This window comes from Protomyctophum parallelum, assembly GCF_964188405.1.
Source record: "Protomyctophum parallelum genome assembly, chromosome: 3".
NCBI lineage: Eukaryota > Metazoa > Chordata > Actinopteri > Myctophiformes > Myctophidae > Protomyctophum > Protomyctophum parallelum.
In genome coordinates this window covers 20,268,811-20,296,115 of record NC_139698.1, presented here as the reverse complement: position 1 = coordinate 20,296,115, position 27,305 = coordinate 20,268,811, and the positions used below count along the sequence as shown (strand labels likewise).

The following is a 27,305-nucleotide window of genomic DNA, read 5'->3' as shown; positions in this document are numbered from 1 at the left end:
TTGGAAAGTGGAAATACCTCAAGTAAAGTAAAAATACATCAAAATTGTACAAAATTGTTACTTTCCACCACTGGTGCCAGCAACTCATTGAATTATTTAGTATGTGATTAGTTGTTAGATAAATGTTAGGTTAGTTAGGGCGGCGGTGGATCAGCGGTAGAGTGGCCGGATGGTAACTGCAAAGTTGCCAGTTCGAACACTGTGGGCTCCCCCAGAGTTAGTGTCGAAGTGTCCTTGAGCAAGACACTGAACCCCTAATTGCTCCTGATGTGCTGGTTGGTGCCTTGCATGGTTTCCGCCGCCATCGGTGTGTGAATGGGTGTTGGGTGAATGTAATGCACAATGTATGTACAGCGCCTTGGATAAAGGCGCTATATAAAGGCACCATTTACCGTTTTAGTTGCAATTGGCCAGAACTACACTGTAACGCACTGGTGTCAACCTAGTAGCTTAAATGAAACCCTAGGCTGTAACACGGCCTGAGTGTCTTTACCCAGAGGCCTACATGGTTCGCTCGTAAACCGAGGTCTTATTAATTGTAATCCCTCGCCGTGGCTGTTGCTAAGTAACTGATGATTGTGTGTGTGTGTGTGTGTGTGTGATCTTGTTGCGGTGGTCTTCAACATTTCTCTGTTCGTCCCTTTAGCTGAGAGAGAGATGAAGCAATAAAATTGTGTCACAGATTAAACTTTCAGATAGATTTCATAGATGTTTTATTCATCGACTGTTTGACAACACTATCAATGTGTAGCGCTGTGTTGGATTCACGTTAATGTGTAGTGTACCCACTTAAACCCTCAATATTGATTCTGTCCCATCTACAAATCGAACTATTTAAGAATACATGAATATAACCCTAATTCATATGAACTAAATAATGATTATTGTTATTCCATTAACATGTCGTATGTTCTCCTCTTCTGTTTTCTCTTCTAGATATTTCCAGGATATCGTACTACGCTGGTGAGTGTGAACTTTTATTTTGGACCTACATTCCTCCTGTAGTTGGATCTATGGTGGAGATATTTGTTGGCGTAGACGCCGTAGAGCGTAGGTTCTAAGGGGTTCGTGGACATTTGTCTCTATGGAGAATAACATGGGATCATCTTAAAATCACCTCGTATGAGCACTGTGGTCCAAGAATAAAACTGTCCCGGCGATATTGTCGGGGAGGTGTCTCTGCATCGTTTACGACAATCAGTCAGTCATATTTTATACCGTCTGTTTCTAGCGAAAATGTAACTAATTCAGCGTCAGACAGTTTAGACAAGTCATTGGTTAGACATGGGTTAAGGTTAGGTTTAGGTGTGCTGCCCCGTGGGAGGTTAGGTTTAGGGTGAGGGTTTGAGATAGGTTGTAGGACTAATGACTGGTCTAACTAATGACTAGTCTAAACCAAAAACTGTCTAAACTAAGTACTGCACCACAGTAACATTAGTGTTTTCTCTCAGTCGGTTGATTCTTCGTATCCATATGAGTGAAGCGGCCGGGATGACATGTTTATTTTTCAAACACGGTTCTTATATGAGGCGATCTAAAATCCCCCCTATGGTGATTACAATGCAAATAAAAAGTACACGAAGCCGTGGACCTCTACCGATTTTGACGTCAGACTTTGGTGCTCTGTAGCGTAGCCATATACCGTATCATTTATTTGATACCGTCCTCATTCTCTCTCTAACATTGATAACTCATTGATAATTCATTGATAACCTGCAAATTGACACAGCAAACAACATGCTTAGACAAAGCTGCCGGCCCCATTGGAAAGACGATCGTTTTCCGGGTCGATTGGTGACTTGGAATTGACTGAACCGTATAGTGAGTACATGTTTGGCCCTCTAACCATCTAGACCGGTGGTTTTCAGAATTGAGCAATGGATGGGCAACTCCGTATAGCCGATCTACAAACTGAAATTAGGTGGATCTCAGGGATCTACTGTACGTAGAAACACTGTGGCAAAGTTTGGCACTGATTGGTCCGGAGGTTTGTGAGACTTGCTCCAGACAAACACACACACGTCACGCAAGCACAGTCGCACACACACACACACACACACGCGCGCGTGCGCACACCCTGTCATAGATGGCTAGACTCTCAAAAAATAAAATACAAAATAAACACACTTGTCACCTACTTGACATTTAATATTTTCGCCTTACATGCCCAAAATAGGGATGCCTATGTGGTAATAACATATTTTAGGGTGTCGGATTTGTCTCTGTATTGGGAAGTGAATGTGCACAAGTTAGTACTTGTGCACATATACTTGCTGACATGGTAAATGATAAAATGTACATGTTGTGTAATTCAGTAATAAGGTGTAGTTGTCAACTCGTCAGAAAATCCCAAGAAGGCACATGGTTTAGGAACCACTGGATTAGGCCAGTGGTTCTCACGGTGGGGTCTGGGGGTCCACAGGGGGTTCCAGGGGGCTAGCTAACTTTGATCATACACATCTGCAACATATTATTTATTACCAATACTTACATTGTCACACAATTATCAGAAGGATTAAACGCCCAGCGACTTATATTTCCATTGCGGTCCTTTCACATGTATTCGTGTACAATTTAAATTGTGTGTGTGTGTGTGTGTGTGTGTGTGTCTGCGTGCGTGCGTGCGTGCATTTGCAATTTTGCACTCAAGTCCATGCACCCATTGGTGCAAGAAAGTGTCCTTAAAGTATGGATTCACCGTCCACTGGGGGTGGGAGGAGGTGTGTGCGTGCGTGTTTAATCAACGCAAAGCTGAATGAAGCATGCCCTGATTAGCATATCAACCGCCCAATCAGCTACCTCCGTCAGCAGCTATACATTGATTGCAGACAGTGCAGCTGTGTAAGAGAGAACTTGCACTCTCTCTTAAAACCATGTTTTACCCTCTCAGCACGCACACACACACACACGCACACGCACACACACACACACACACACACACACACACACACACACACACACACACACACACACACACACACACACACACACACACACACACACACACACACACAATCACTCAGTCATGCTCCCCTATGTCATGCATTTCCTCTCTTGTATGCGTACTCCCTCTGTTGGTCATAAAGACTCTCTCTCTCTCTCTCTTTGGTGCACTATTTTAGACTAGTAAAGGATTACATTGAGTACAGTGTGTGTGTGTGTGTGTGTGTGTGTGTGTGTGTACTGTATGTGGCTGCGGCAGTGGTGGTACTATGTGTGTGTGTGTGTGTGAGATTGCGCAGGCATCTGCTGTGTGTGTGTGTGGCAGCCGGGGCTGCTGGACACACACACTGTTTCTACGGCTGGGATAAAAAAGCAGACGGACGTGCGTCGTCCCTCGTCGCACCGTTGTTTACCTTCCTCTGAAGCGACGTCATTTATACTCTCAGCCGTCACTCTCTCTGTCTGACACTCTGCCTCTCAGCAGAAGTGTCATCTCCTCTCTCTCTCTCTAGGTTTCTGTCTCTCTCGCTCGCTCTCGTCTTTTTTGACACCAGGCACCTGCACTGACCTGTTTAGCTCCTGCAGGCAGAGAGAGTGCGGTGTGTGTGTGTGTGTGTGTGTGTGTGTGAGTGTGTGTGTGTGTGTGTGTGTGTGTGTGTGTTTGTGTGTGTGTGTGTGTGTGAGTGTGTGTGTGTGTGGGGGAGCTCAGGAGGGTTGTTCCCTCTCTCTCTCTCTCTCTCTCTGTTCTCTTTCCTCCTCTCGTCTACATTCATTTATCTTCTTCACCTCCCTCTCATCTTTTCTCCTTGTTTGACTGCTCCTTCCTTCATTTGTTTCCTCCACTCCTCTCCTCTCCTCTCCTCTCCACCCCATGTCCTATTTTCCTCTCTCTCTCTCTCTCTCTCTCTCTCTCTCTCTCCCCCCCTTTAACGTTCTTCATCTCTCTTCCTCTCTCTCTCCTCTTCGGGAGAAGGAAACGCGGTATATCGTGCAGGTGTCGTTTGGGAGCAGGACTTCCTGCGTCTCCAGGGTTTCCTGTCTGTCTGTCTGGACAGACGGGTTCAGATCGTGGTGATTTTGGTGCGTCGTTGTCGTCGTCGTCCTTTCACGGAGATGTCGTGGATGTTTCACAGTGAAGAGATATCGGATATTTTTTTGTCTGCTGCAACTTAACCTAATTTCTAGGTTGGGAACTTCCATTGAAAGGAGGATTGATGATTGTGGCTGAAGATCTGACACATCTTTGAGGACAATTGAACTGGTTTGAGATCAAACGCTTTATTCTTTTGGAAACGATCCCTAACGATCCAGGCTGGGGTTTTTACACTTACATTATAGGTTTTTAGGATGGTTTTAGTGCAGGCTGATTCGTTTTTAGGAGGTTTTAGTGCGGGCTCATTCGACCTCAAAGTGACATCGCCGTGTTTACGGAGGACCGCCGAACGTATACGTTTTCTGAACGATCTCGCTCCGTTATACGTTCTAAAACATCGTTGACCCGTCGTTCTCTTCTCGAAACCGAAACGAGGCTTTTGAGGTCAACCTGGATTTTTGAGCCGTGTCTTCCATGTTGGATCAATATTGGTAGCTTAGCAACGGTCCTAGTGGCCACGCTATAGGCTACCAAAGTGGTGTTCTTTTTTCCTCCCCGAGGTCGGGATCAGACCCGTGTGTGCCTGTGTTGGTGAAGTAGTGGGGAGTGGATACCGCTTCATGCTCAAATAGGACACCTCGACCACAGCGCCACAAAGACGCTGTAGGAAGAGTTTTCTAGAAACTGAAACGAGCAAAACAAATGCGTCGATACGAGAGCAGGATGTCTCTGTAAAGAGCCTGATTCTCTCTGCCTTCTGATGAGGAGGAGCATACATGGACCCTTGATGTTAGAAGCGTAAAGAAGACGTTTCGGTGAACACGGTGCTGACCGAGGAGAGTGCAGCACTGCAGACCGGCCGTCTGCTCTGCACTGTGACGATACCTGCTGTCTCATCAGGATATTCTACCTGCCATCAGTCGGTCCATTAAAGGGAAACCCACTTTCGCCCTTTTTCTTCTTCCGTATACCGGATCGATTTACTGTCTTGGGGGACAACTCAAATAGACTTTTTTGAAAATATCTATTTGAAGGTTTGCTTCCCGGCATCTGTACTGATGATCGACTGAATTCTCTCTTTCTTTTGTTCATCTCTGTGATCAACACCGTGTGACCAGGAGGGCTGATATTCTGGGTGTGTATCCGTTGTTCCCCCCAGTTGTGTTCTCGTTTATTTTTGGAGATGACCCCCCCTGTGTAGTGTTGAGCCCCCCACGGTGTAGCTAACCAGCTAACCAGCCAGGACAGCGGCCATAGTGTAGAGCCCCCCACGGTGTAGCTAACCAGCTACCCAGCTAACCAGCCAGGACAGCGGCCATAGTGTAGAGCCCCCCACGGTGTAGCTAACCAGCTACCCAGCTAACCAGCCAGGACAGCGGCCATAGTGTAGAGCCCCCACACGGTGTAGCTAACCAGCCAGGACAGCAGCCATAGTGTAGAGCCCCCCATGGTGTAGCTAACCAGCCAGGACAGCAGCCATAGTGTAGAGCCCCCACACGGTGTAGCTAACCAGCTAACCAGCCAGGACGGCGGCCATAGTGTAGAGCCCCCACACGGTGTAGCTAACCAGCTAACCAGCCAGGACAGCAGCAATAGTGTATAGCCCCCACACGGTATAGCTAACCAGCTAACCAGCCAGGACGGTGGCCATAGTGTAGAGCCCCCCCACGGTGTAGCTAACCAGCTAACCAGCCAGGACGGCGGCCATAGTGTAGAGCCCCCCCACGGTGTAGCTAACCAGCTAACCAGGCTATAGGCTAGCCCAGCCTTTGCCCCATGCACAGACAGCAGGGCTCTATGGTGTTGTTGCTGTATGAGCCCAGCAGCGTTGTTGTCTGGGCCCCGCGCCCCGGGCCTGGCCTGGAACAGCTCCCCCTACAGCAGCACACATGGAGGACAGCGGCTGCATCCCCCTCTGCTGGAGCAGAGGGGCCTGCATTTACGCACAGCGCGCACTACCAAGTACGTACTGAATGATATGCACCCACTACCAAGTACGTACTGAATGATATGCACCCACTACCAAGTACGTACTGAATGATATGCACCCACTACCAAGTATGTACTGAATGATATGCACCCACTACCAAGTATGTACTGAATAATATGCACCCACTACCAAGTACGTACTGAATGATATGCACCCACTACCAAGTATGTACTGAATGATATGCACCCACTACCAAGTATGTACTGAATAATATGCACCCACTACCAAGTACGTACTGAATGATATGCACCCACTACCAAGTACGTACTGAATGATATGCACCCACTACCAAGTACGTACTGAATGATATGCACCCACTACCAAGTACGTACTGAATAATATGCACACACTACCAAGTACGTACTGAATGATATGCACCCACTACCAAGTACGTACTGAATAATATGCACCCACTACCAAGTACGTACTGAATAATATGCACACACTACCAAGTACGTACTGAATGATATGCACCCACTACCAAGTACGTACTGAATAATATGCACCCACTACCAAGTACGTACTGAATAATATGCACCCACTACCAAGTACGTACTGAATGATATGCACCCACTACCAAGTACGTACTGAATAATATGCACACACTACCAAGTACGTACTGAATGATATGCACCCACTACCAAGTACGTACTGAATAATATGCACCCACTACCAAGTACGTACTGAATAATATGCACCCACTACCAAGTACGTACTGAATAATATGCACACACTACCAAGTACGTACTGAATGATATGCACCCACTACCAAGTACGTACTGAATAATATGCACCCACTACCAAGTACGTACTGAATAATATGCACCCACTACCAAGTACGTACTGAATGATATGCACCCACTACCAAGTACGTACTGAATAATATGCACACACTACCAAGTACGTACTGAATGATATGCACCCACTACCAAGTACGTACTGAATAATATGCACCCACTACCAAGTACGTACTGAATAATATGCACCCACTACCAAGTACGTACTGAATGATATGTACCCACTACCAAGTATGTACTGAATGATATGCACCCACTACCAAGTACGTACTGAATAATATGCACCCACTACCAAGTACGTACTGAATGATATGCACCCACTACCAAGTACGTACTGAATAATATGCACCCACTACCAAGTATTTACTGAATAATATGCACCCACTACCAAGTATTTACTGAATAATATGCACCCACTACCAAGTACGTACTGAATTATATGCACCCACTACCAAGTACGTACTGAATGACATGCACCCACTACCAAGTACGTACTGAATGATATGCACCCACTACCAAGTATGTACTGAATAATATGCACCCACTACCAAGTACGCACTGAATAATATGCACCCACTACCAAGTACGTACTGAATAATATGCACCCACTACCAAGTATGTACTGAATAATATGCACCCACTACCAAGTATTTACTGAATAATATGCACCCACTACCAAGTATTTACTGAATAATATGCACCCACTACCAAGTACGTACTGAATGATATGCACCCACTACCAAGTATTTACTGAATAATATGCACCCACTACCAAGTATTTACTGAATAATATGCACCCACTACCAAGTATTTACTGAATAATATGCACCCACTACCAAGTATGTACTGAATAATATGCACCCACTACCAAGTATTTACTGAATAATATGCACCCACTACCAAGTATGTACTGAATAATATGCACCCACTACCAAGTATGTACTGAATAATATGCACCCACTACCAAGTACGTACTGAATGATATGCACACACTACCAAGTATGTACTGAATGATATGCACCCACTACCAAGTACGTACTGAATAATATGCACCCACTACCAAGTACGTACTGAATGATATGCACCCACTACCAAGTACGTACTGAATGATATGCACACACTACCAAGTATGTACTGAATGATATGCACCCACTACCAAGTACGTACTGAATGATATGCACCCACTACCAAGTACGTACTGAATAATATGCACACACTACCAAGTACGTACTGAATAATATGCACCCACTACCAAGTACGTACTGAATGATATGCACACACTACCAAGTATGTACTGAATGATATGCACCCACTACCAAGTACGTACTGAATGATATGCACCCACTACCAAGTACGTACTGAATAATATGCACACACTACCAAGTACGTACTGAATGATATGCACACACTACCAATTACGTACTGAATGATATGCACCCACTACCAAGTACGCACTGAATGACATGCACCCACTACCAAGTACGCACTGAATAATATGCACCCACTACCAAGTACGTACTGAATAATATGCACCCACTACCAAGTATGTACTGAATAATATGCACACACTACCAAGTATGTACTGAATAATATGCACCCACTACCAAGTACGTACTGAATGATATGCACCCACTACCAAGTACGTACTGAATAATATGCACCCACTACCAAGTACGTACTGAATGATATGCACCCACTACCAAGTACGTACTGAATAACATACACCCACTACCAAGTATGTACTGAATAATATGCACCCACTACCAAGTACGTACTGAATAATATGCACCCACTACCAAGTATGTACTGAATAATATGCACCCACTACAAAGTACGCACTGAATAATATGTACACACTGAATAATATGCACCCACTACCAAGTACGTACTGAATAATATGCACCCACTACCAAGTACGTACTGAATAATATGCACCCACTACCAAGTACATACTGAATTAGGGATGTGTAAAAGTGTTCAAAAAGTATTACAAAACTCGATAAAGCTTCAATTGTGGAAATTATTTTTATTCTGTTACTTATATCTATCCACAAACATTGCCTCATTATCAATCAACAAACATCCACTGCAATAATGCATCACGCAGCCTGACACTTTGGTAGATCTGTAGCCCTTCTTTGAAGTACTCCCAGAGAGAATGTAGAGGAGTTGTTATTTTGATCGTTTGCCTGTTGTCACTCCTAATGGTACCAACATCAGTGCAGCATGGAAATGGATGGAATTGCAGACAAAATGGACACAACAACAACAGAACACTATACTAGGTTTTGAGTCCGAGAGGCTAGCTAAACCTCCATGGCTCGAATGCCAAATAAATACTGGGCCATGTGTTGAGAAGGGTTGAAAACCACTGCCTTACTTGATCATACTATACAGCCACAGCCTCGTCAAAAGTAGCGCGCCGCATCCACAGGCGTAGCATTTTGAGCTTGTAAGAGCTGCTACTTTTGCTACTTCTGAATCCTGAAAAGTAACAGTTTTGGATATAATGAGTAGTCCACCATTTTATGGATTGGTTTATAGGTGTGATTGCAGTGATGATGTCATCATGTGTGTGTGTGTGGGCCTGTGGAATCAGGCTGTGATTTGATTGGTTATTGGGTGTGCTGGGGGAGATATGGTTTGTAAAGTAGGCCAAGTGGCTGTGATGTCGCTGGAAACGCGCACACACAGTCGCACACACACACACACACACACACACACACACACACACACACACACACACACACACACACACACACACACACACACACATGATATGCATGCACACACCAATCAATATTTGTGTAGCATGGGCCAACGTTTTTCATCTTTCTCCTGATAATGCAATTTCCGGGTGAGGAAAGGAAAGGGGTGGGGGGGAGAGGAGAGGGGAAGGGAGTAGTAGAGGAAGGGAGAGGTTTGTTGATTGGTTGAAAGATGAGAAGGTTAAAGGAAGGAAGGAAGAGAGGTGGTTGGAGAAACGGAGCCGAGGATGAGATGGAACACATGAGAGAAAGAAGGAGAAATGATACAGGAAAGGGTGGGTGGAGGGCAGGGGAGAGAGGGACGGAGGGGAGGAATGAGAGACAGTGATGGAGGAGGGGGGGAGGAGATAGAGGAGGAGGAGGAGAAATTGAGGAGAGCAAGGAAAGGATGGACGGAGGGAGAGAGAGAGAGAGAGGGGGGGGGGGGGGGGGTGGGGGGGGTTGCCAATCTAGGCCTGTGCCAATTATTACATAATCGCCTGATCGCAAATTATCAATCGTTTCCAGGTTGAAAAATGTCCGAACATTTTTCAAACATTTTTCAAACACTGCTATGTATTTTTCAATACATAGCAGAGATAGTTGATCTGACTACAACCTTATACAAAATGCAACAGAAAAACACATTGTAATGTGCAATGCAAAAAGCACACAATTTGAATTGTTAATCACTGTATTTAATTATTTATCGTCATCTTAAATGTGTACAGAGTGAGAGTGAGAGTGAGTGTGAGTGACTGAGTGCAGAGGACTGCTTGTCTCCCGTGTGTGGGATTCTAACCCCGGTAACCCAGATACGTATTAGATACTGGTGACAGACTGGTCCATGACAGACACACAGGCATAACTTCTTGTGTCTGTGCGTGTGTGCATGTGTGTGCGCGGAGCACATACACACCAACCTGCTCGCCAGCATGGCCTAGTTAGTTCTCTGTTTCTTAACTAGTGGGTCAGGGCCCAGAAGTGGGTCATGATGGAATCCTCTAACGGGGTGCTGGGTGGGGAAAGAGAACACCACCAGTAACACCTCGAGCCCTAGATCTTCTATTTTTGAGCATTCGTAAATTAAAACATTTAAAAAATATAGGGATATGACATCATAATTATCGGCCCAATAACATTTTTAATAGCTCTGATAAAATATTGTCTATATATTCTTTATTTTATATATTTTCATATGCTTGCAGTTCTGCTAAATGATTATTTGTTTTATCTGTTGAGTGTTTGTATCTGATGACGAAGCACCCAGCATGTCATAGGTATGATATACTGTATTTTCTAATAGGTCAAAGCTGTGTTACATGTACCATTACTCTTTTTTTATTTATGTCTTAACTGTATATATTTTTATTATCGGTTATTAGTATCTGTATCGGTCTTGAGAAGCAAGAAGTTATCAGTATCGGTTTAAAAATGTATATATTGTTTGCCTATATTATAACCAGCTCAGTGGCCTTGTGGTTAGAGTGTCCGCCCTGAGACTGGGAGGTTGGGGTTCGATCCCCGGCCGGGTCATACCAAAGACTGTAAAAATGGGACCCAGTGCTTCCCTGCTTGACACTCAGCATCAAGGGTTGGATTGGGGGTAAGTCCCTGCGACATACTAGCGTCATGTCCAGGGGGTGTACTTGTACATCAAGCTGCCTCACGCTAGGGCTGCACAATATATCGTTATCGTATCGGTATCGAGGTATGAACATGCACAATATCAGTATCGCAAAAAGGCAACGGTATCGCGATATAGATATATCGTCGACAACTCGACATATCGATATATCGTCCACTTCTAAAGTCAGCCCTCTGTTTTAGCCTGTGCCCCTCGGTAAATAAACCATCACTCCGTTTGTCCCTCTGTCCTGTTGTAGCCTGGCTCCAGCCCTGAATCGCTAGCCACGCCCATTAAGAAAATATGTTGCTGCACGATATATCGTATCGTATCGATATCGAGATATCTGCCATATATATCGTGATATATATTATATCGTATCGTATCGATATCGAGATATCTGCCATATATATCGTGATATGAATTTTTGTCCATATCGTGCAGCCCTACCTCACGCTATAGAAACAGGAGATAGGCTCCTGCCCCTATGGGCCTCATGGCTCGGCAAGGCTACTTACTTAATATAATTATAATTATTACTTAATTATTATGACATGCCCAAAATAGGGACGGCACGTTGAAAGTGGTTCACTTACAATTTACATTAATTTTATGTAAATTCATTGTACAATCAATGAATGTAATTCATTTATTACATTCTTTCTTAATGAAAGTGGCTAATGTGGTTGAAGTGGTATAATGTGCATAATGTAAATCGCTCCGGATTAAGGATCAAGAGCGTCTGCTAAATGCCTAAATTGTAATGGATATTATTATTGTGTGATATGTTTTCATGGATCTTTGTCCTGTTCAAGGCTCAGCGCGTGCCATTAGCCTATGATTGAGTTGGGCCTGCATGCTGCCAGTGTTGTTTTGGGCAGCAAAATTTGATTTTAGTTTTAGTCATAGTCTTGTGAATAGGTTTCACTTAGTTTTAGTCACATTTTAGTCACCAGGAATGTTTTAGTTTTAGTCTAGTTTTAGTCGACTAAATGTCATGAGATTTTAGTCGACTAAATCTACGGTTGATTTAGTCGACTAAAATGTATTTTGGCGGGCCTTGCGGCCGTCGTAATGGCTGATTTTACACTTGCTGAAAATAGCCGATCTACAAGCTCACAACGCGTCGCATTTCAGCATGCAACCAAGTGTTAAATGACTTATAGTGGATCTGTCCACTAGTCCCTTCCTAACATTTTAGTCTATAGTTTTAATTTATTGACGAAATTGTCGATATATATATATATTAATTTTAGTCACCATAGCTTAGTTTTCAATTAGTTTCTATTTAGTTTTTGTCAGTGAAAAAAGGTAGTCGACGAACATTTTTCGTTTGGTTTTAGTTGACGACAACGACACTGCATGCTGCGTGTGCGCGTCACTGTGTGTGTGTGTGTGTGTGTGTGTGTGTGTGTGTGTGTGTGAGAGAGAGAGCATACATGTGTTATACAGTATGTTACTGTATGCACACTGTGGTACCAGGTAGAGATGGGATTTCAATTCTCTAGGCGTGGACGGTGCACTGTCGTCGGTCCTGAGACTCCTGACTAACATAACACAGTAAACAACTAGGGCTGCAGCAGCCAGTTATCAAACTAAGCGGTTTCATCGATTACACCAAATAATTCAATGTAGTTGTGAGCTTGTAGAACGGCTATTTTCTGTATTTTTTTCACGTGACACTGTTTTACAACAAAGTATAGAATTGGGCGGAAGGGGTTATCAGACTTAATTTCTTTATTTGATTATGTCAAGTTTATTTGATTTGTTTTAATGGGAAAAGTAATTATTTGCAACCCTAAACGCAACTAACCTGACGCTGCCAGATCCAAGAAGCTTGCTACACAAATTTGTTTCACAGCTTATTGGGATCTGGGATCGCGGAAGCAAATTCGATGACGGGGCTGTTCCTTTTTCTTCAAGATACTTGGTAGATGATTGGATGGGACCGTCTGTCTATCACCGTGTGGGCGTGCAAACACAACCAATCATATTGACGTGTCTATATAGCTTCACGTCCGGTTTCGCACATATCCCGCCCTTAGCTCACGCTGATTGGTCCGGTACGGAACGGATTTTTGTCAGCTCAACTGCCTGAGAGATCCCAGATGATTGCTGTGTTGGGAAACATGGTTACCCAATACCGCCCTCATCTGGCAGCGTCAGGTTAAAACGCAACATGCTATACTAGACACTTTCTTTCACTCATTCAGTAACAAGGGAGACCAGTCAGGCATTGACAGACACTAATGGTTTCCCACCTGCCCCTGGCAGGTAAATAAAACGTTCGGCCAGATGGAGTTTGCTAAATGCTTGCCCAACTGTCTACAACACGAAGATATCTGTCTAAACAGTAAACACCTGAACCTTCTGGTCTGTGGAATGTAAAATAAGAACACTGTTTGGCTAAAATGTGCTGTTTTCGCTGTTGCTACACTTTAAAAATGTAAAATAACAAGTGTGAACCCATAGTAGGCATGTGGCATAAAAAACAATGTATGATATTCTTTATCGCACAGCTCTAGAAGTAAAAATATAAGTACATTTAACGGTGAATCAAATTTGACCTGTCATTTCATAATGGACAATTTATTTACTTTTCGGCAAGTAAAGTGGGCAAGACCTTTTTGGCAAAGGCAACTTGCCCAACAAGAGGCAAGTGGCTCTGAGACCAATTAGTGTCAACCCCTGCACCGCCAGTATTACTGAACAAACAGTCTATAATACAATAATCTATATACAGTCGATAGAGCTTTTCAAGACTTAAAAAAACCCAATATCACTTACAGTACAATCCCCCCTTCAGTCAGATTGTATAAGCCGCACAGTGACGCAACGTTGAATACCTGAACACACACATGACCGACACGTACATGCAGCTTTACACATTCCTGTGACACGTGGCCACACGCACTAAACAACAGAGAAGCTTTCCCACACGCACTAAACAACACTGAATCTTTCCCAGACTGCGAAAGGCACTCCGTTGTGTAAACACTGTTACTCATGAGTCACGACCAACAGTGCAAGGTTTACCATTATGTCACAGACTTTAGTGTTGTCAGCTGGCAGCGGTGTAACGCAACTAAGTGCATTTACTTAGACCTGAGGACCATTCTACAAATGTCTTCTAAATCATGACAGTTTTCTGAAAAACCCCATGTTTCTATGTCAGCGGTGGTCAACCTTTTTCATGTCGAGGACCATCCATAATTATCTGTATGTGGCCGTGGACCCCCATGTGAAAATATGTAGTTCCAGGGACTCCCCCGGAAGCAAAGATTTGAGTTAAAAACATCGTTCGCTCTGAAGTCTGAAAGAATATATATTCAAAGATTTGCACCACATTTTCACAACTTTAAAAAAATTGCAGACCTACAAGCTCGTTGTGCGCCACTCACACACAAGTGTGTGTGTGTGTGTGTGTGTGTGTGTGCGCGCTCCGCGCGCTCTCGCTCGGATCGCCGCCTTTTCACATACTGTATTAACCACTTCTTCAGCACATTGTGAGCTTGTAGAGCTCCTATTTTCAAGAGATTTTTATACATTTGAAAACTTGTGAGTACCTTTTCCACCACTGGTTGTCGGCTGGAGTTGGTGTTGTCATATATCGTTGCTGTGAAGATGATTCAAGTTTCTTTATTAGGAAAAAGACCCCTTGAGGTGTACCATCTCCTTTTTCGAGGGGCTCCCAACACAGATACACATGTCACAATCTGTGCAGGGTTGGCCGTTATGTGAGCTTGTAGATCGGCTTTAACCCATTCTGGGCGGGAACCCATTTTGGTGTTAGCACTATGTTATGCTTTAGCTATTGAAAAATAGCAGATCTACAAGCTCGTAGCGCGCCACTCGGTGGCGCGCTATGAGCTTGTAGATCTGCTATTTTTGAAAAATCAAAGACATTTTTAGAATCTGATCTCAGGTCAGAATAGCTTTAAGACATTTCACGGCCGTGGCGTGGGGCTGTATCATAGGGCTGTATCACTTTGTAATGGCATCGAAATGAACGCAGCAAACCACACACGGTTTATTCACAATGGCTTATTCTAACAGGATTAGGTAAATCATACCATGAGAGGCGTATTTAACAGCGCTAATATAACTTTCTCAGCCGCGCTGCTTGCGTTTGGACGCCAACCGTATCGGTTTTAATAGAGATTATTGCTATCGGGTTTTAATAGAGATTATACTGCTAATCCCATCAGACAGAGAGACAGTTGTAATCTTGGTTCTCTCTCTAATCCTCCAGATTACAGTCCGATACCAGACAGACCACAGCATACAGTAGCTACTGTACATGCACTGCAAGATGGAAGAAAGATGCAAGTTGGAAATGCATAACCCACCCAGTTACAATTTGCAATTTAGGCATTTAGCAGACGCTCTTAACCCAGAGCGATTTACATTAAGCGAGAAGCATGGCAACACATCACATACAGTACATAAAAAGTAGTTATCATGAAACATGCGTAAGCTATAAGAACGTAACAGTGGAATATCTATATAATGAAACTATACATAAAAACTATGCATACTATACTGTTCATATATATACTATAGAGTGCTATGACTACATAAAATACAATTCTAGTGGTGTCTACGTAACATGCTATGTCTTTTTATGCCCATATATGTTCTTTGTTCAGGCATGCCCAAATATGGAGTCTAGTATGCAGATGTCAGAACATAATTTGTGATGTCAGAACAGGCCAGCTCCATATATGGAGATCTATAGGGCCTCTTGTCCAGAGCCTGGGCAGAGAGAGGCCTTTTGTGGCGGTTCTGAACAACCGTGGGTCCGACCAAATGGACACGGGGGCACTGTGCTCCCTGTGGGCGTAGGGTGTGGAATGTGTGTGTCGAATTTGAAGTCGGCGGGGCGAGTGGTTCTCGAGTTATGTGGATTACAGACGTACACATGTATGTATACTGTACACACAGAGACTTGGTGCATTTCTACATAGATAGTGGACTGTAGAGTGGGATTGGGGAAACGTAAAAAAACTGTGATCCAGAAGAGATGATGTGTGGTACAAATACTCTGTGTCTTTTCATGCATGCGGTCATTCATTACATCTTTATTTAAAATTATCTGAGAGATAATTGAGGGAGACCTTCATTTTTACACAAAGGAAAAGCACCTCAAAAGTGTACCTAAGTACAGTACTTGAGTACATGTAGTTAGTTACAACTGCATTGTCTGCACATGAGGTTATTATGAGCAGAATGTTAGATATCATGCAATGTATGTGTTACATTAATATAATGTACAGCCCAGCTGGTCGTGATTGCTCCACCCGGTTTCTTTCACAAGATAAATGACCATGTTGTCACTTATTACCATTTGAATCAATATGAGTATACACAGAATATTGATACAATGATGATGTACACACACACACACACACACACACACACACACACACACACACACACACACACACACACACACACACACACACACACACACACACACACACACACACACTACACATGTACATGCTACATGAGAGACTGCTGAGTCGGGTCACAAAATACATAATATTCCACTCTCATTTCTGTAGCTGTGTGACTGTGTGACTGTGTGTGCGTGCGCGTGCGTGCATTGGTGTGTGTGCTCGTGCATGCACATACGCATGGGTCTATATGCTTGTGTATGTGTGTGTCATGGACGTGGCTTGTCTTTGAGGGAACTGTAGGTCAAGTAGTGAAAGTGCTGAATCGTCTCTCTCTCTCTCTCTCTGTCTGTCTCAGCCGACACAGCTGCATTGTGTGACTTGGGGTAATTACTCGTGCCATCTTGACAGCAGCGTTTGTGTGAAACATTGCAGGTTTTCTGTGTTCTAACTCCTAGACGTGAGTGAAGTGCACTGTCATAATGCACACGTCAGCGGACAGTACTGCTCCTCCTTGGCGCATACTGTACATGCAGCCCAAGACAGTGCAGCAATGCAGCAGTATACTGTACGTGAGGAAGGGTTTGCGCTGAGTGAGACGCTCGCTCCCACAGGGGCTGTTCAAAGTTCACAACGAGGGCTGTCACCGTTACACGTTAAAATGTGGACATGTTATTGCTTTTATAGCGGCTTTAACCCATTTTGACCTGACAACTGGTTCTACAAGTGTCTTCTAAATACTGACAGTTTTCTGAAAAAGCTCATGCTCATGTCAACATTTTCATGTGCACCACATTTTCACCATTAAAAATAAAATAGCAGAAGAGCTTGTAGGTCTGCTATTTTTTTAAATAACTATTATTACTATTATTACTAACTATTATTACTAACGATTTAAAGCTGCTATAAGCAATAATATGTCAACATTTTAATGACCTTTTTCTTTCGTTCCTTTGTTTCGTATTCAGACAGCCAGCAATGGGTAGAACGCTCCCCCCCCCAAATGTAGTCTCTGTGACACATCTAGGGGCCACAAACTGCATTCAAAGCTGATGACGTAACCAATCAGGAAGTAGACAGGCAAAATCGACCAATGACAAAGCTTCTAGGGAAAATCTTTGAATGCAGATTTCGGCCCCTAGATTTGACAGAGACTAAAACAAATGTGGGAGCGTTTTACCCATTGCTGGCTGTCTGAATACCAAGAAATAAACGGGTCATTAAATTTTTGACATATTACTTACAGCAGATTAAATTTGCATTGAACATTCCGATTTGTTTGCCTTTTAGGCATCGTAATCACAAATTGCACAGGGGAGACATGACACATAACTAAAAAACTACTAGAACAAAGTACAAATAAGTCGCTGACACATTTCTTTTATTGTTTTCTTTCCAAATGATTGACACATTTTTGAATAGTATGCAAAAACGATTGCGATTATCTCAGATAATTGCGATTCGAATTGTGTCTAATAATTGTAATAATTGTAATAAAAGTGTACACGATTGATTTCATCTATAAGCTATATATAAGCAGGTGAGAACAATCTCTAACAACAATTCAACCACCACCCTAGAAACTTCTGCACGTGGCGAATAGCAATATATACTTAGCAGCCTATTACATCCCAAAACTGGACAACATATACATTCCCTGTATAAATAAAGGTTAAAGAAAGAAAGAAAGAGATAATAATATAATTAATATTATATTAAAATTGGACGAGACAGGCCCAAAATAGACACGGCAGTTTGAAAGTGGTTTAACCCATTCTCAACGGGAACCCATTTTGGTGTTAGCTATTGAAAAATAGCAGATCTACAAGCTCATAGCCACCGAGTGGCGCGCTACATTTTTTAGAATCTGATCTCAGGTCAGAATGGGTTAATCAGACCAGTGTGTGTCCAGTGGAAACCTCGTATGAATCTGATCTCAGGTCAGAATGGGTTAAAACAACCATACAAGAGATACGAAACTCTTATCTGTTATTTAACTAAGCGGGTCTCAGACAGACAGACAGCAGCGGGTTGGCAGGTGGTTTGGATTACTCCAGGACCGAGTCTTATGGTCAACGTAGTCGACCCGACCCTGGATTTCACAAACAATCGATGACTCAGCAAGGCTTGGCTGCTGGGATAGCCATGGCAGGAAGTGACGGTGACGGGACACAGGAAGCGGCAGGCAGGGGGGTGTGTTTGAAACACGCAGATGAGGGAAATAGGAAGAGAAACACAAACATGGAGAGAAACAGAGAGAGAGAGAGAGAGAGAGAGACAAGACGAAGGGAGGAATGATATGGGAGGAATGATAGGGGAGGAATGATAGGGGAGGATAAGTTATAGAGAGAGAGAGAGAGAGAGAGAGACTGAGATAAAGCCAGAACGACGGGAGAGTGAAGAGTAAATTGGTGTGTTTGAGAGAGTAGAGAAGCAGATGAGGATTTGTTGACGGTTTTGTAACCGTGCACTAGGCACTGCAATAACACCGCATGTTGCACGTCTTGTCAGCTATACAGTACTTCTAGTCTACAAAATGACATTCCTTAGTTTCAACGCAGAATGATCTTCTAGGCGTGTGCACTGGATCATGGCTGACCTTTTTAAAATAATTCTGTACTGCTAGCTAAACTGTACCAGACAGCCTTGTTTTGGTTGTTATTATTGACCTTTCCCCCGCTGAACAAGGACTTCAACATGCCTCCTGTGTTGGATACCGACGCCGGTACAGGAGGAGTGTAGCAAACACAGCAGTATAATACGCACAGCCTGCAGCAGGCCTATAGCAGGACAGGAGGTTTTGGAACCAGCAGGGCTTAGGATTTAGCAGGGTTAGACACAGCAGTCAGTGGGGTTACTAGACCCCAGTAGTCGGTGTGCAGTGGGGTTGTTGTTGGGCCATAGTTATTTATAAACTAGAGAGCTACACAGCCCCGAACCTCAGCTATTAATTTCAATGGAAGTTGCTCAGTGGCATTTCGAAGCACCAGGAATAACGCTCTACTACCTCATTTTTGTTTTCTTCTTTTCGATTTGACCAACATTTGGTGGTCAACATGCATATAGTGCTAACGAGCGAGCAGTGTTGAACCCCCCAGCTGCGCAGGGTTTACTCGTGCTGCATGCACTGGCCAAAAAAGAAAAAGAAAAAAAACGCCCGCCTGCAGTTCCAGCTTTGACCATTGGGGCTTGGTGGCTTCAACGTTGCAGCCATGCAGGCGGGTGAGAGAGGTGGGCGTGTCCTGCAGAGAGGCCTGTGTGTGCTTTGTACCTGTTGGCCCTGCTCACTGCGTAATATGACAGGTAGGAACTATTGGCCCTGCTCACGGCGTAATGTGACAGGTAGGAACTATTGGCCCTGCTCACTGCGTAATATGACAGGTAGGAACTATTGGCCCTGCTCACGGCGTAATGTGACAGGTAGGAACTATTGGCCCTGCTCACTGCGTAATGTGACAGGTAGGAACTATTGGCCCTGCTCACTGCGTAATATGACAGGTAGGAACTATTGGCCCTGCTCACTGCGTAATGTGACAGGTAGGAACTATTGGCCCTGCTCACTGTGTAATATGACAGGTAGGAACTATTGGCCCTGCTCACTGCGTAATATGACAGGTAGGAACTATTGGCCCTGCTCACTGCGTAATATGACAGGTAGGAACTATTGGCCCTGCTCACTGCGTAATATGACGGGTAGGAACTATTGGCCCTGCTCACTGTGTAATATGACAGGTAGGAACTATTGGCCCTGCTCACTGTGTAATATGACATGTAGGAACTATTGGCCCTGCTCACTGTGTAATATGACAGGTAGGAACTATTGGCCCTGCTCACTGCGTAATATGACATGTAGGAACTATTGGCCCTGCTCACTGTGTAATATGACAGGTAGGAACTATTGGCCCTGCTCACTGTGTAATATGACATGTAGGAACTATTGGCCCTGCTCACTGTGTAATATGACAGGTAGGAACTATTGGCCCTGCTCACTGTGTAATATGACATGTAGGAACTATTGGCCCTGCTCACTGTGTAATATGACAGGTAGGAACTATTGGCCCTGCTCACTGCGTAATATGACAGGTAGGAACTATTGGCCCTGCTCACTGCGTAATATGACGGGTAGGAACTATTGGCCCTGCTCACTGTGTAATATGACAGGTAGGAACTATTGGCCCTGCTCACTGCGTAATATGACAGGTAGGAACTATTGGCCCTGCTCACTGCGTAATATGACGGGTAGGAACTATTGGCCCTGCTCACTGTGTAATATGACAGATAGGAACTATTGGCCCTGCTCACTGCGTAATATGACAGGTAGGAACTATTGGCCCTGCTCACTGTGTAATATGACGGGTAGAAACTATTGGCCCTGCTCACTGCGTAATATGACAGGTAGGAACTATTGGCCCTGCTCACTGCGTAATATGACATGTAGGAACTATTGGCCCTGCTCACTGCGTAATATGACGGGTAGGAACTATTGGCCCTGCTCACTGCGTAATATGACATGTAGGAACTATTGGCCCTGCTCACTGCGTAATATGACAGGTAGGAACTATTGGCCCTGCTCACTGTGTAATATGACAGGTAGGAACTATTGGCCCTGCTCACTGCGTAATATGACAGGTAGGAACTATTGACCCTGCTCACTGTGTAATATGACAGGTAGGAACTATTGGCCCTGCTCACTGCGTAATATGACAGGTAGGAACTATTGGCCCTGCTCACTGCGTAATATGACGGGTAGGAACTATTGGCCCTGCTCACTGCGTAATATGACAGGTAGGAACTATTGGCCCTGCTCACTGTGTAATATGACAGGTAGGAACTATTGGCCCTGCTCACTGCGTAATATGACGGGTAGGAACTATTGGCCCTGCTCACTGTGTAATATGACGGGTAGGAACTATTGGCCCTGCTCACTGCGTAATATGACGGGTAGGAACTATTGGCCCTGCTCACTGTGTAATATGACAGGTAGGAACTATTGGCCCTGCTCACTGTGTAATATGACAGGTAGGAACTATTGGCCCTGCTCACTGCGTAATATGACAGGTAGGAACTATTGGCCCTGCTCACTGCGTAATATGACGGGTAGGAACTATTGGCCCTGCTCACTGCGTAATATGACGGGTAGGAACTATTGGCCCTGCTCACTGTGTAATATGACGGGTAGGAACTATTGGCCCTGCTCACTGCGTAATATGACGGGTAGGAACTATTGGCCCTGCTCACTGTGTAATATGACAGGTAGGAACTATTGGCCCTGCTCACTGTGTAATATGACAGGTAGGAACTATTGGCCCTGCTCACTGTGTAATATGACGGGTAGGAACTATTGGCCCTGCTCACTGCGTAATATGACAGGTAGGAACTATTGGCCCTGCTCACTGTGTAATATGACAGGTAGGAACTATTGGCCCTGTTCACTGTGTAATATGACAGGTAGGAACTATTGGCCCTGCTCACTGTGTAATATGACGGGTAGGAACTATTGGCCCTGCTCACTGCGTAATATGACGGGTAGGAACTAGGAACTATTGGCCCTGCTCACTGTGTAATATGACAGGTAGGAACTATTGGCCCTGCTCACTGCGTAATATGACAGGTAGGAACTAGGAACTATTGGCCCTGCTCACTGTGTAATATGACAGGTAGGAACTATTGGCCCTGCTCACTGTGTAATATGACAGGTAGGAACTAGGAACTATTGGCCCTGCTCACTGTGTAATATGACAGGTAGGAACTATTGGCCCTGCTCACTGCGTAATATGACAGGTAGGAACTAGGAACTATTGGCCCTGCTCACTGTGTAATATGACAGGTAGGAACTATTGGCCCTGCTCACTGCGTAATATGACGGGTAGGAACTATTGGCCCTGCTCACTGTGTAATATGACAGGTAGGAACTATTGGCCCTGCTCACTGCGTAATATGACAGGTAGGAACTATTGGCCCTGCTCACTGTGTAATATGACAGGTAGGAACTATTGGCCCTGCTCACTGCGTAATATGACAGGTAGGAACTATTGGCCCTGCTCACTGTGTAATATGACAGGTAGGAACTATTGGCCCTGCTCACTGCGTAATATGACGGGTAGGAACTAGGAACTATTGGTCCTGCTCACTGCGTAATATGACAGGTAGACTGGGTTGACTCACTCCATCAGAGGCTAGACACAATGACAACAAATGAAATCAACTGCATGGATTGGGTTATTTAGCAGCCGGACAGACAAGCTCACTGGCTGTCTGTCTGTAATGTTCGGTGGGGAGGCTGACCGATCGAACGATTTGACTAACGGAGCGATCAGGCTGATTTACTGGGATGATGACCGGTAGTGTGTCTGGCTGAACTAAACGTCTGGGTGGGTTTATTGACCGAATGACTGATTGTCTTGATTTTACCGGGATGACAAGCTAGCTCTGCAGTTAATGAGCAATTGATTGATTTATCGATTGAATGGTCGGGGTGACTCAGCGACTGGATGACTAATGGCTATTTGACTCACTGGTTGGTTAGGTCCACCGCAGGCTGTCTAACTGACTGACTGACGGAGCAATGAAACGATCGCCTGTGAGGTTAAACTAGTATTGATGTTTGAGTTATTTCATCTCCGATTCCCCGTGGAAGTGGACGTCGATGTCTTAACCCGCTTTCAGCCTCGGGCGTCCCTCAAAATTATAGCGAATATAGAGGGTATGGCGCATGCATAAAGTGAGTTTAATGTCGTTAAACGTAGTAATGTCGCTTAACGTAGTTTAATTTCAATCAGCTGTGACTTTTCTGTTTGAATGTATGGGTCGAGGCCAGAAAGTATTTTTTTGCCACGTTCCACCATAACGTCCGGTTATGACGGTGATGTCACGCGCAGAGTTACGCTCTATTAGTCGGCCTACAAGCTCAAAATGGCGTCTCAAAATGTGACTCATCGTGAGCTTATATACATCTGCGTTTTCCACAGCGCAGCAACATTGTACAGAAAATGATCAACTTTTAAGGATAATGGATAATGTGAGACCCCTCAGGTCCTCGGATAAAGAACTTTTAAAAATCCCAGTGACCAAATTAAAGACAAAAGGTGATAGAGCCTTTGCAGTGGTTGCCCCTACCTTGTGGAATGATCTGCCCTTGCCTCTGATAAATTCCAAGTCAGTTGACTTTTTTAAAAGCAGTTTAAAAACGTTTTTGTTCCGTAAATACTTCCCCCATGTTGTCACTTGATTTCCTCAGCAGGTCTGTTTGTTTTGTCATTTTAAATCTTTGAGTATTGATTATGATGTATGTATCTATCATATATGTGTATGTGTATATGTGTACACTGTACATATACATGTGTATATGTATGTATGTGTGTATGTACGTGTTTGTGTGTATATTTCTTGCATTATTTTACTATGTTTTTTAACCTGATTGTTTTATATTTTGTCACTGTTCAGCACTTTGTAACCTTGTTTCGAAAGGTGCTCTATAAATAAAATGTACTTACTTACTTACTTTCCTTTGCTATTTATTACCCATCTCAGTGATTCGCTGAGAACAAATTATCTTTTTCAGGAACGCCGAGCTTCACACTCACATTAAAACTTGTGAGCTGACCAGGACAACCGCAGTCTGACACTGTTGTACTGGTCAGCAGTGTCATACTCATACTGTTGACCACTGTTTCTGGAGAGTCCCTGGAACAACATATTTTCAGACTCATGATTTAGAAGAAAAAAAATTGTACAGTAGGTCTAAATGAACTAAGAATTGTCTCCTCCATCCCTTTCCATCCCCAGAATATGACAGTCAGCTAGCCCCAGCTGGAGCCCCCACCAAGTCAGGAATGGCGTCGTCTTCCTACCTGGATCCCCCCCCCTCCAGCCTCAACAACCACTCCGGGGGCGGGGGAGGGGCGCCGCTGCTGCTGCCGCCGGGCTGCGGGGGCGGTGGGGGCGGGGTCAAGTCCTCCCGCTCCGGCAGCGGGGGAGGGGGAGGAGGCGCGGGGGGCCCCCCTTCCTCCTCGGCGGCGGCGGGGGGTCTGGAGCGACCCGCCGTGCTCAAGATCTTCCACTACTTTGAGAGCAACAGCGAGCCGTGGGCCAGCAACATACGGCACGGAGACGCCACCGACGTCAGGGTAAGGACGCGCTGCAGGAGCTACGCACGCACACACATAGAAACACACACGCACACACACGCACGCACACACACACACACGCACACACATAGAAACACACACGCACGCACACACACGCACGCACACACACACACGCGCACACACACAGACACACGTGCTCTCTCTCGAAAGCTAAATGCCAAGAAGAAGCTGGTGACATTTGTCAGGGTCATATCGGATTCAAACCTGGATTTTTATGTAAAGTGGAGTAAAGTAAAAAGCATGTTTGAATGCACGTGTGTGCGCACGAGCACACACACACACACACACACACACGAAATGCCAAGAACAAGGTTTCTCTGAAATGAAAGTGACGTGAGCTCTCTTCGTCCCTTTTATTCTCTCGGTCTCTCTCTCTCTGTCTCTGTCTCTCTGTCTCTGTCTCTCTGTCTCTGTCTCTCTGTCTCTGTCTCTGTCTCTGTCTCTCTGTCTCTGTCTCTGTCTCTGTCTCTGTCTCTGTCTCTGTTTCTCCAGGGTGTTATCCAGAAGATAGCAGAGATCCACAAGCTGCGCTGTGTGTCCTCGCTGGGCCTCCGTCTCGCTCACCTGCGCTCCGAGGCGCTCCATTGGCTGCATCCCGATCTGGGCGTGTCTCACGTCAGGGAGAAGTATGAGAAACAGCACCCCCAGGAGGAGTGGAGGTATACGACTATAAGACTGTTAAACCGTTTTGTTAACGGCTACTACTGCGGCTTCTAAAACACTACACCATTCAGGGGCAAATTAGATGGATTAAAGGCCCTCGGGCTATATATGGTCTTTTAAATTGTTCTTACAGCGTGGCTGTAAGAATATAGGGCAGCGGTGAGCTGCCCTGTAGACCATATGTGACTACATTTGACTGCCATTGAATTTTTTTGAATTTTCGTTTTTTCATGTCATATGACAGCAGGGAATCATAGCTTCAAATTGACATTGGTTGTTCAGTTTGACCCTCCAGTTTTGGAGATATGGCTTATAGAGTATAATGTCTTGCAGAACACAGCGAGTTGAGAAAACAGGCTTGAAAGGTTCATTTCTGTGGTCTCTAACATTACACTATAGCTATAATTATGTTTAAGCATTTATTTCATATTTACATGTCGATTCCAGCTCTGACACTTATTTCAGACATGCTCTAGTATGTGAATCTGTATGTGTATGTGAGTCTGCCTGTGCTATTAACTCATTGAAAAAAAAAGAATCTCCTCTGGTGACAAGCTGGAGTTTGCGCGATGGCAGGCTCTCAGTCAAATCTGGTCACATATGAAATTAATGCATATATCGGCTCCTCGTGGCATTCATTGCGCTAGTGTTGCTCTAAGTCACTCTTAGACAATTTTAATTTAGTTTAGTTTTTTCGATCATCAACAGTAGGCTATTCATAAACATGATACTCTTTCTGGTTGATCGAAAAGGCTGAAGCTCAAAGCTTTTATGCCTATCCTACATGTTGGTTTATTTACAAAAGTTCAGTGAATGAACACGTTTATTTTTCCTTTCCATTTAGCCTACTGTTCATTTACATATACTATACTGATCAGCTCAAAACCTGAAACTCACATGGTTATCCTTGTTGCAAGTTCTTGTGATTGTTTTACTTGTTACTAAAAGGAAGATAATTAATTGAAACTAAAATGAACAACAAATTTACAATGCAACTAAATAATAAGAAATATAATCACGTTAGAATAGCTGGTTTTCCATCATGTAACTAGCACGAGCTGAGTGGCTATGTGCGCATGCGCGTGCACGTGACATTTTTTAAATATTTGACTTACATAATTTATAATCAATAAAGAGCCAGACCCTGAGGCTGAAACCTTTGCTGAATTATGGAATCACACATCATAGATTTTGTCGCTCTGCTCGATCATACTACAGTGTCACACAGAAATAACAAAAATAAATAGCAGATCGAAACAAGTTTTGAGCTTGTCGATCTGCTACTTTTGTTGATTTTTTAATCAACAAAGTAGTAGTAGCCACCTGTTAATTAAATGTTTTGCAGGAAGTCCTCTGTTCTGATTTCTTTGCAGTGTGACATCATCCTCCTATTTGGTCTTTTTTTTTTTTTTTATTATTAAAAGGACAAGATTTTGGCTGCCATATTGTCTCAGCCAGTTAGCTGGCTCACCTCGTAGTCACATGGTGACTCCTTTGGTGGAAGAAGCTATTTTCAAATGACCGATATATATATATATATATATATATATATATATATATATATATATATATATATATATATATATATATATATTATTACCAAACACACTCACTCACTAATTTATTTAGTGTGTTTCGTAAAAATAATCTAATCTACAAAGTAATTTAAGTTTGCATGTAATTGTAGTGGAGTAAAAGCACAATATCTTCCTCTGAGATCTGTAGTGGGGTACTTGAGTACATGCACCAGAGATTAAAATAGGGTGCATTTTGCAGCCCAAAAGGCAGTTTGTAGTTAAGCGACGCAATACAACAACGACCTCTGCATCCACGGGATGCACTACTGTACAGTTTTTTTATACTAGTATATTTTGCTAGCTTTAGTTATAATAATAATTT

General features: G+C 43.9%; 1 protein-coding gene across 2 annotated transcripts in view; it reads left to right on the top strand.

The window, feature by feature from the left end:
• The window catches only part of ptk2ab (protein tyrosine kinase 2ab), a 144,800-nt gene that overhangs the window by 14,615 nt on the left and 102,880 nt on the right, over positions 1 to 27,305 (top strand). For both annotated transcript variants that reach the window (XM_083761665.1, XM_083761662.1), the window contains exons 2-4: positions 937 to 963; positions 24,382 to 24,722; positions 25,236 to 25,402. In XM_083761665.1, the coding sequence (XP_083617791.1) occupies positions 937 to 963; positions 24,382 to 24,722; positions 25,236 to 25,402 (535 nt within the window). The remainder of the gene's footprint in view (positions 1 to 936; positions 964 to 24,381; positions 24,723 to 25,235; positions 25,403 to 27,305) is intronic.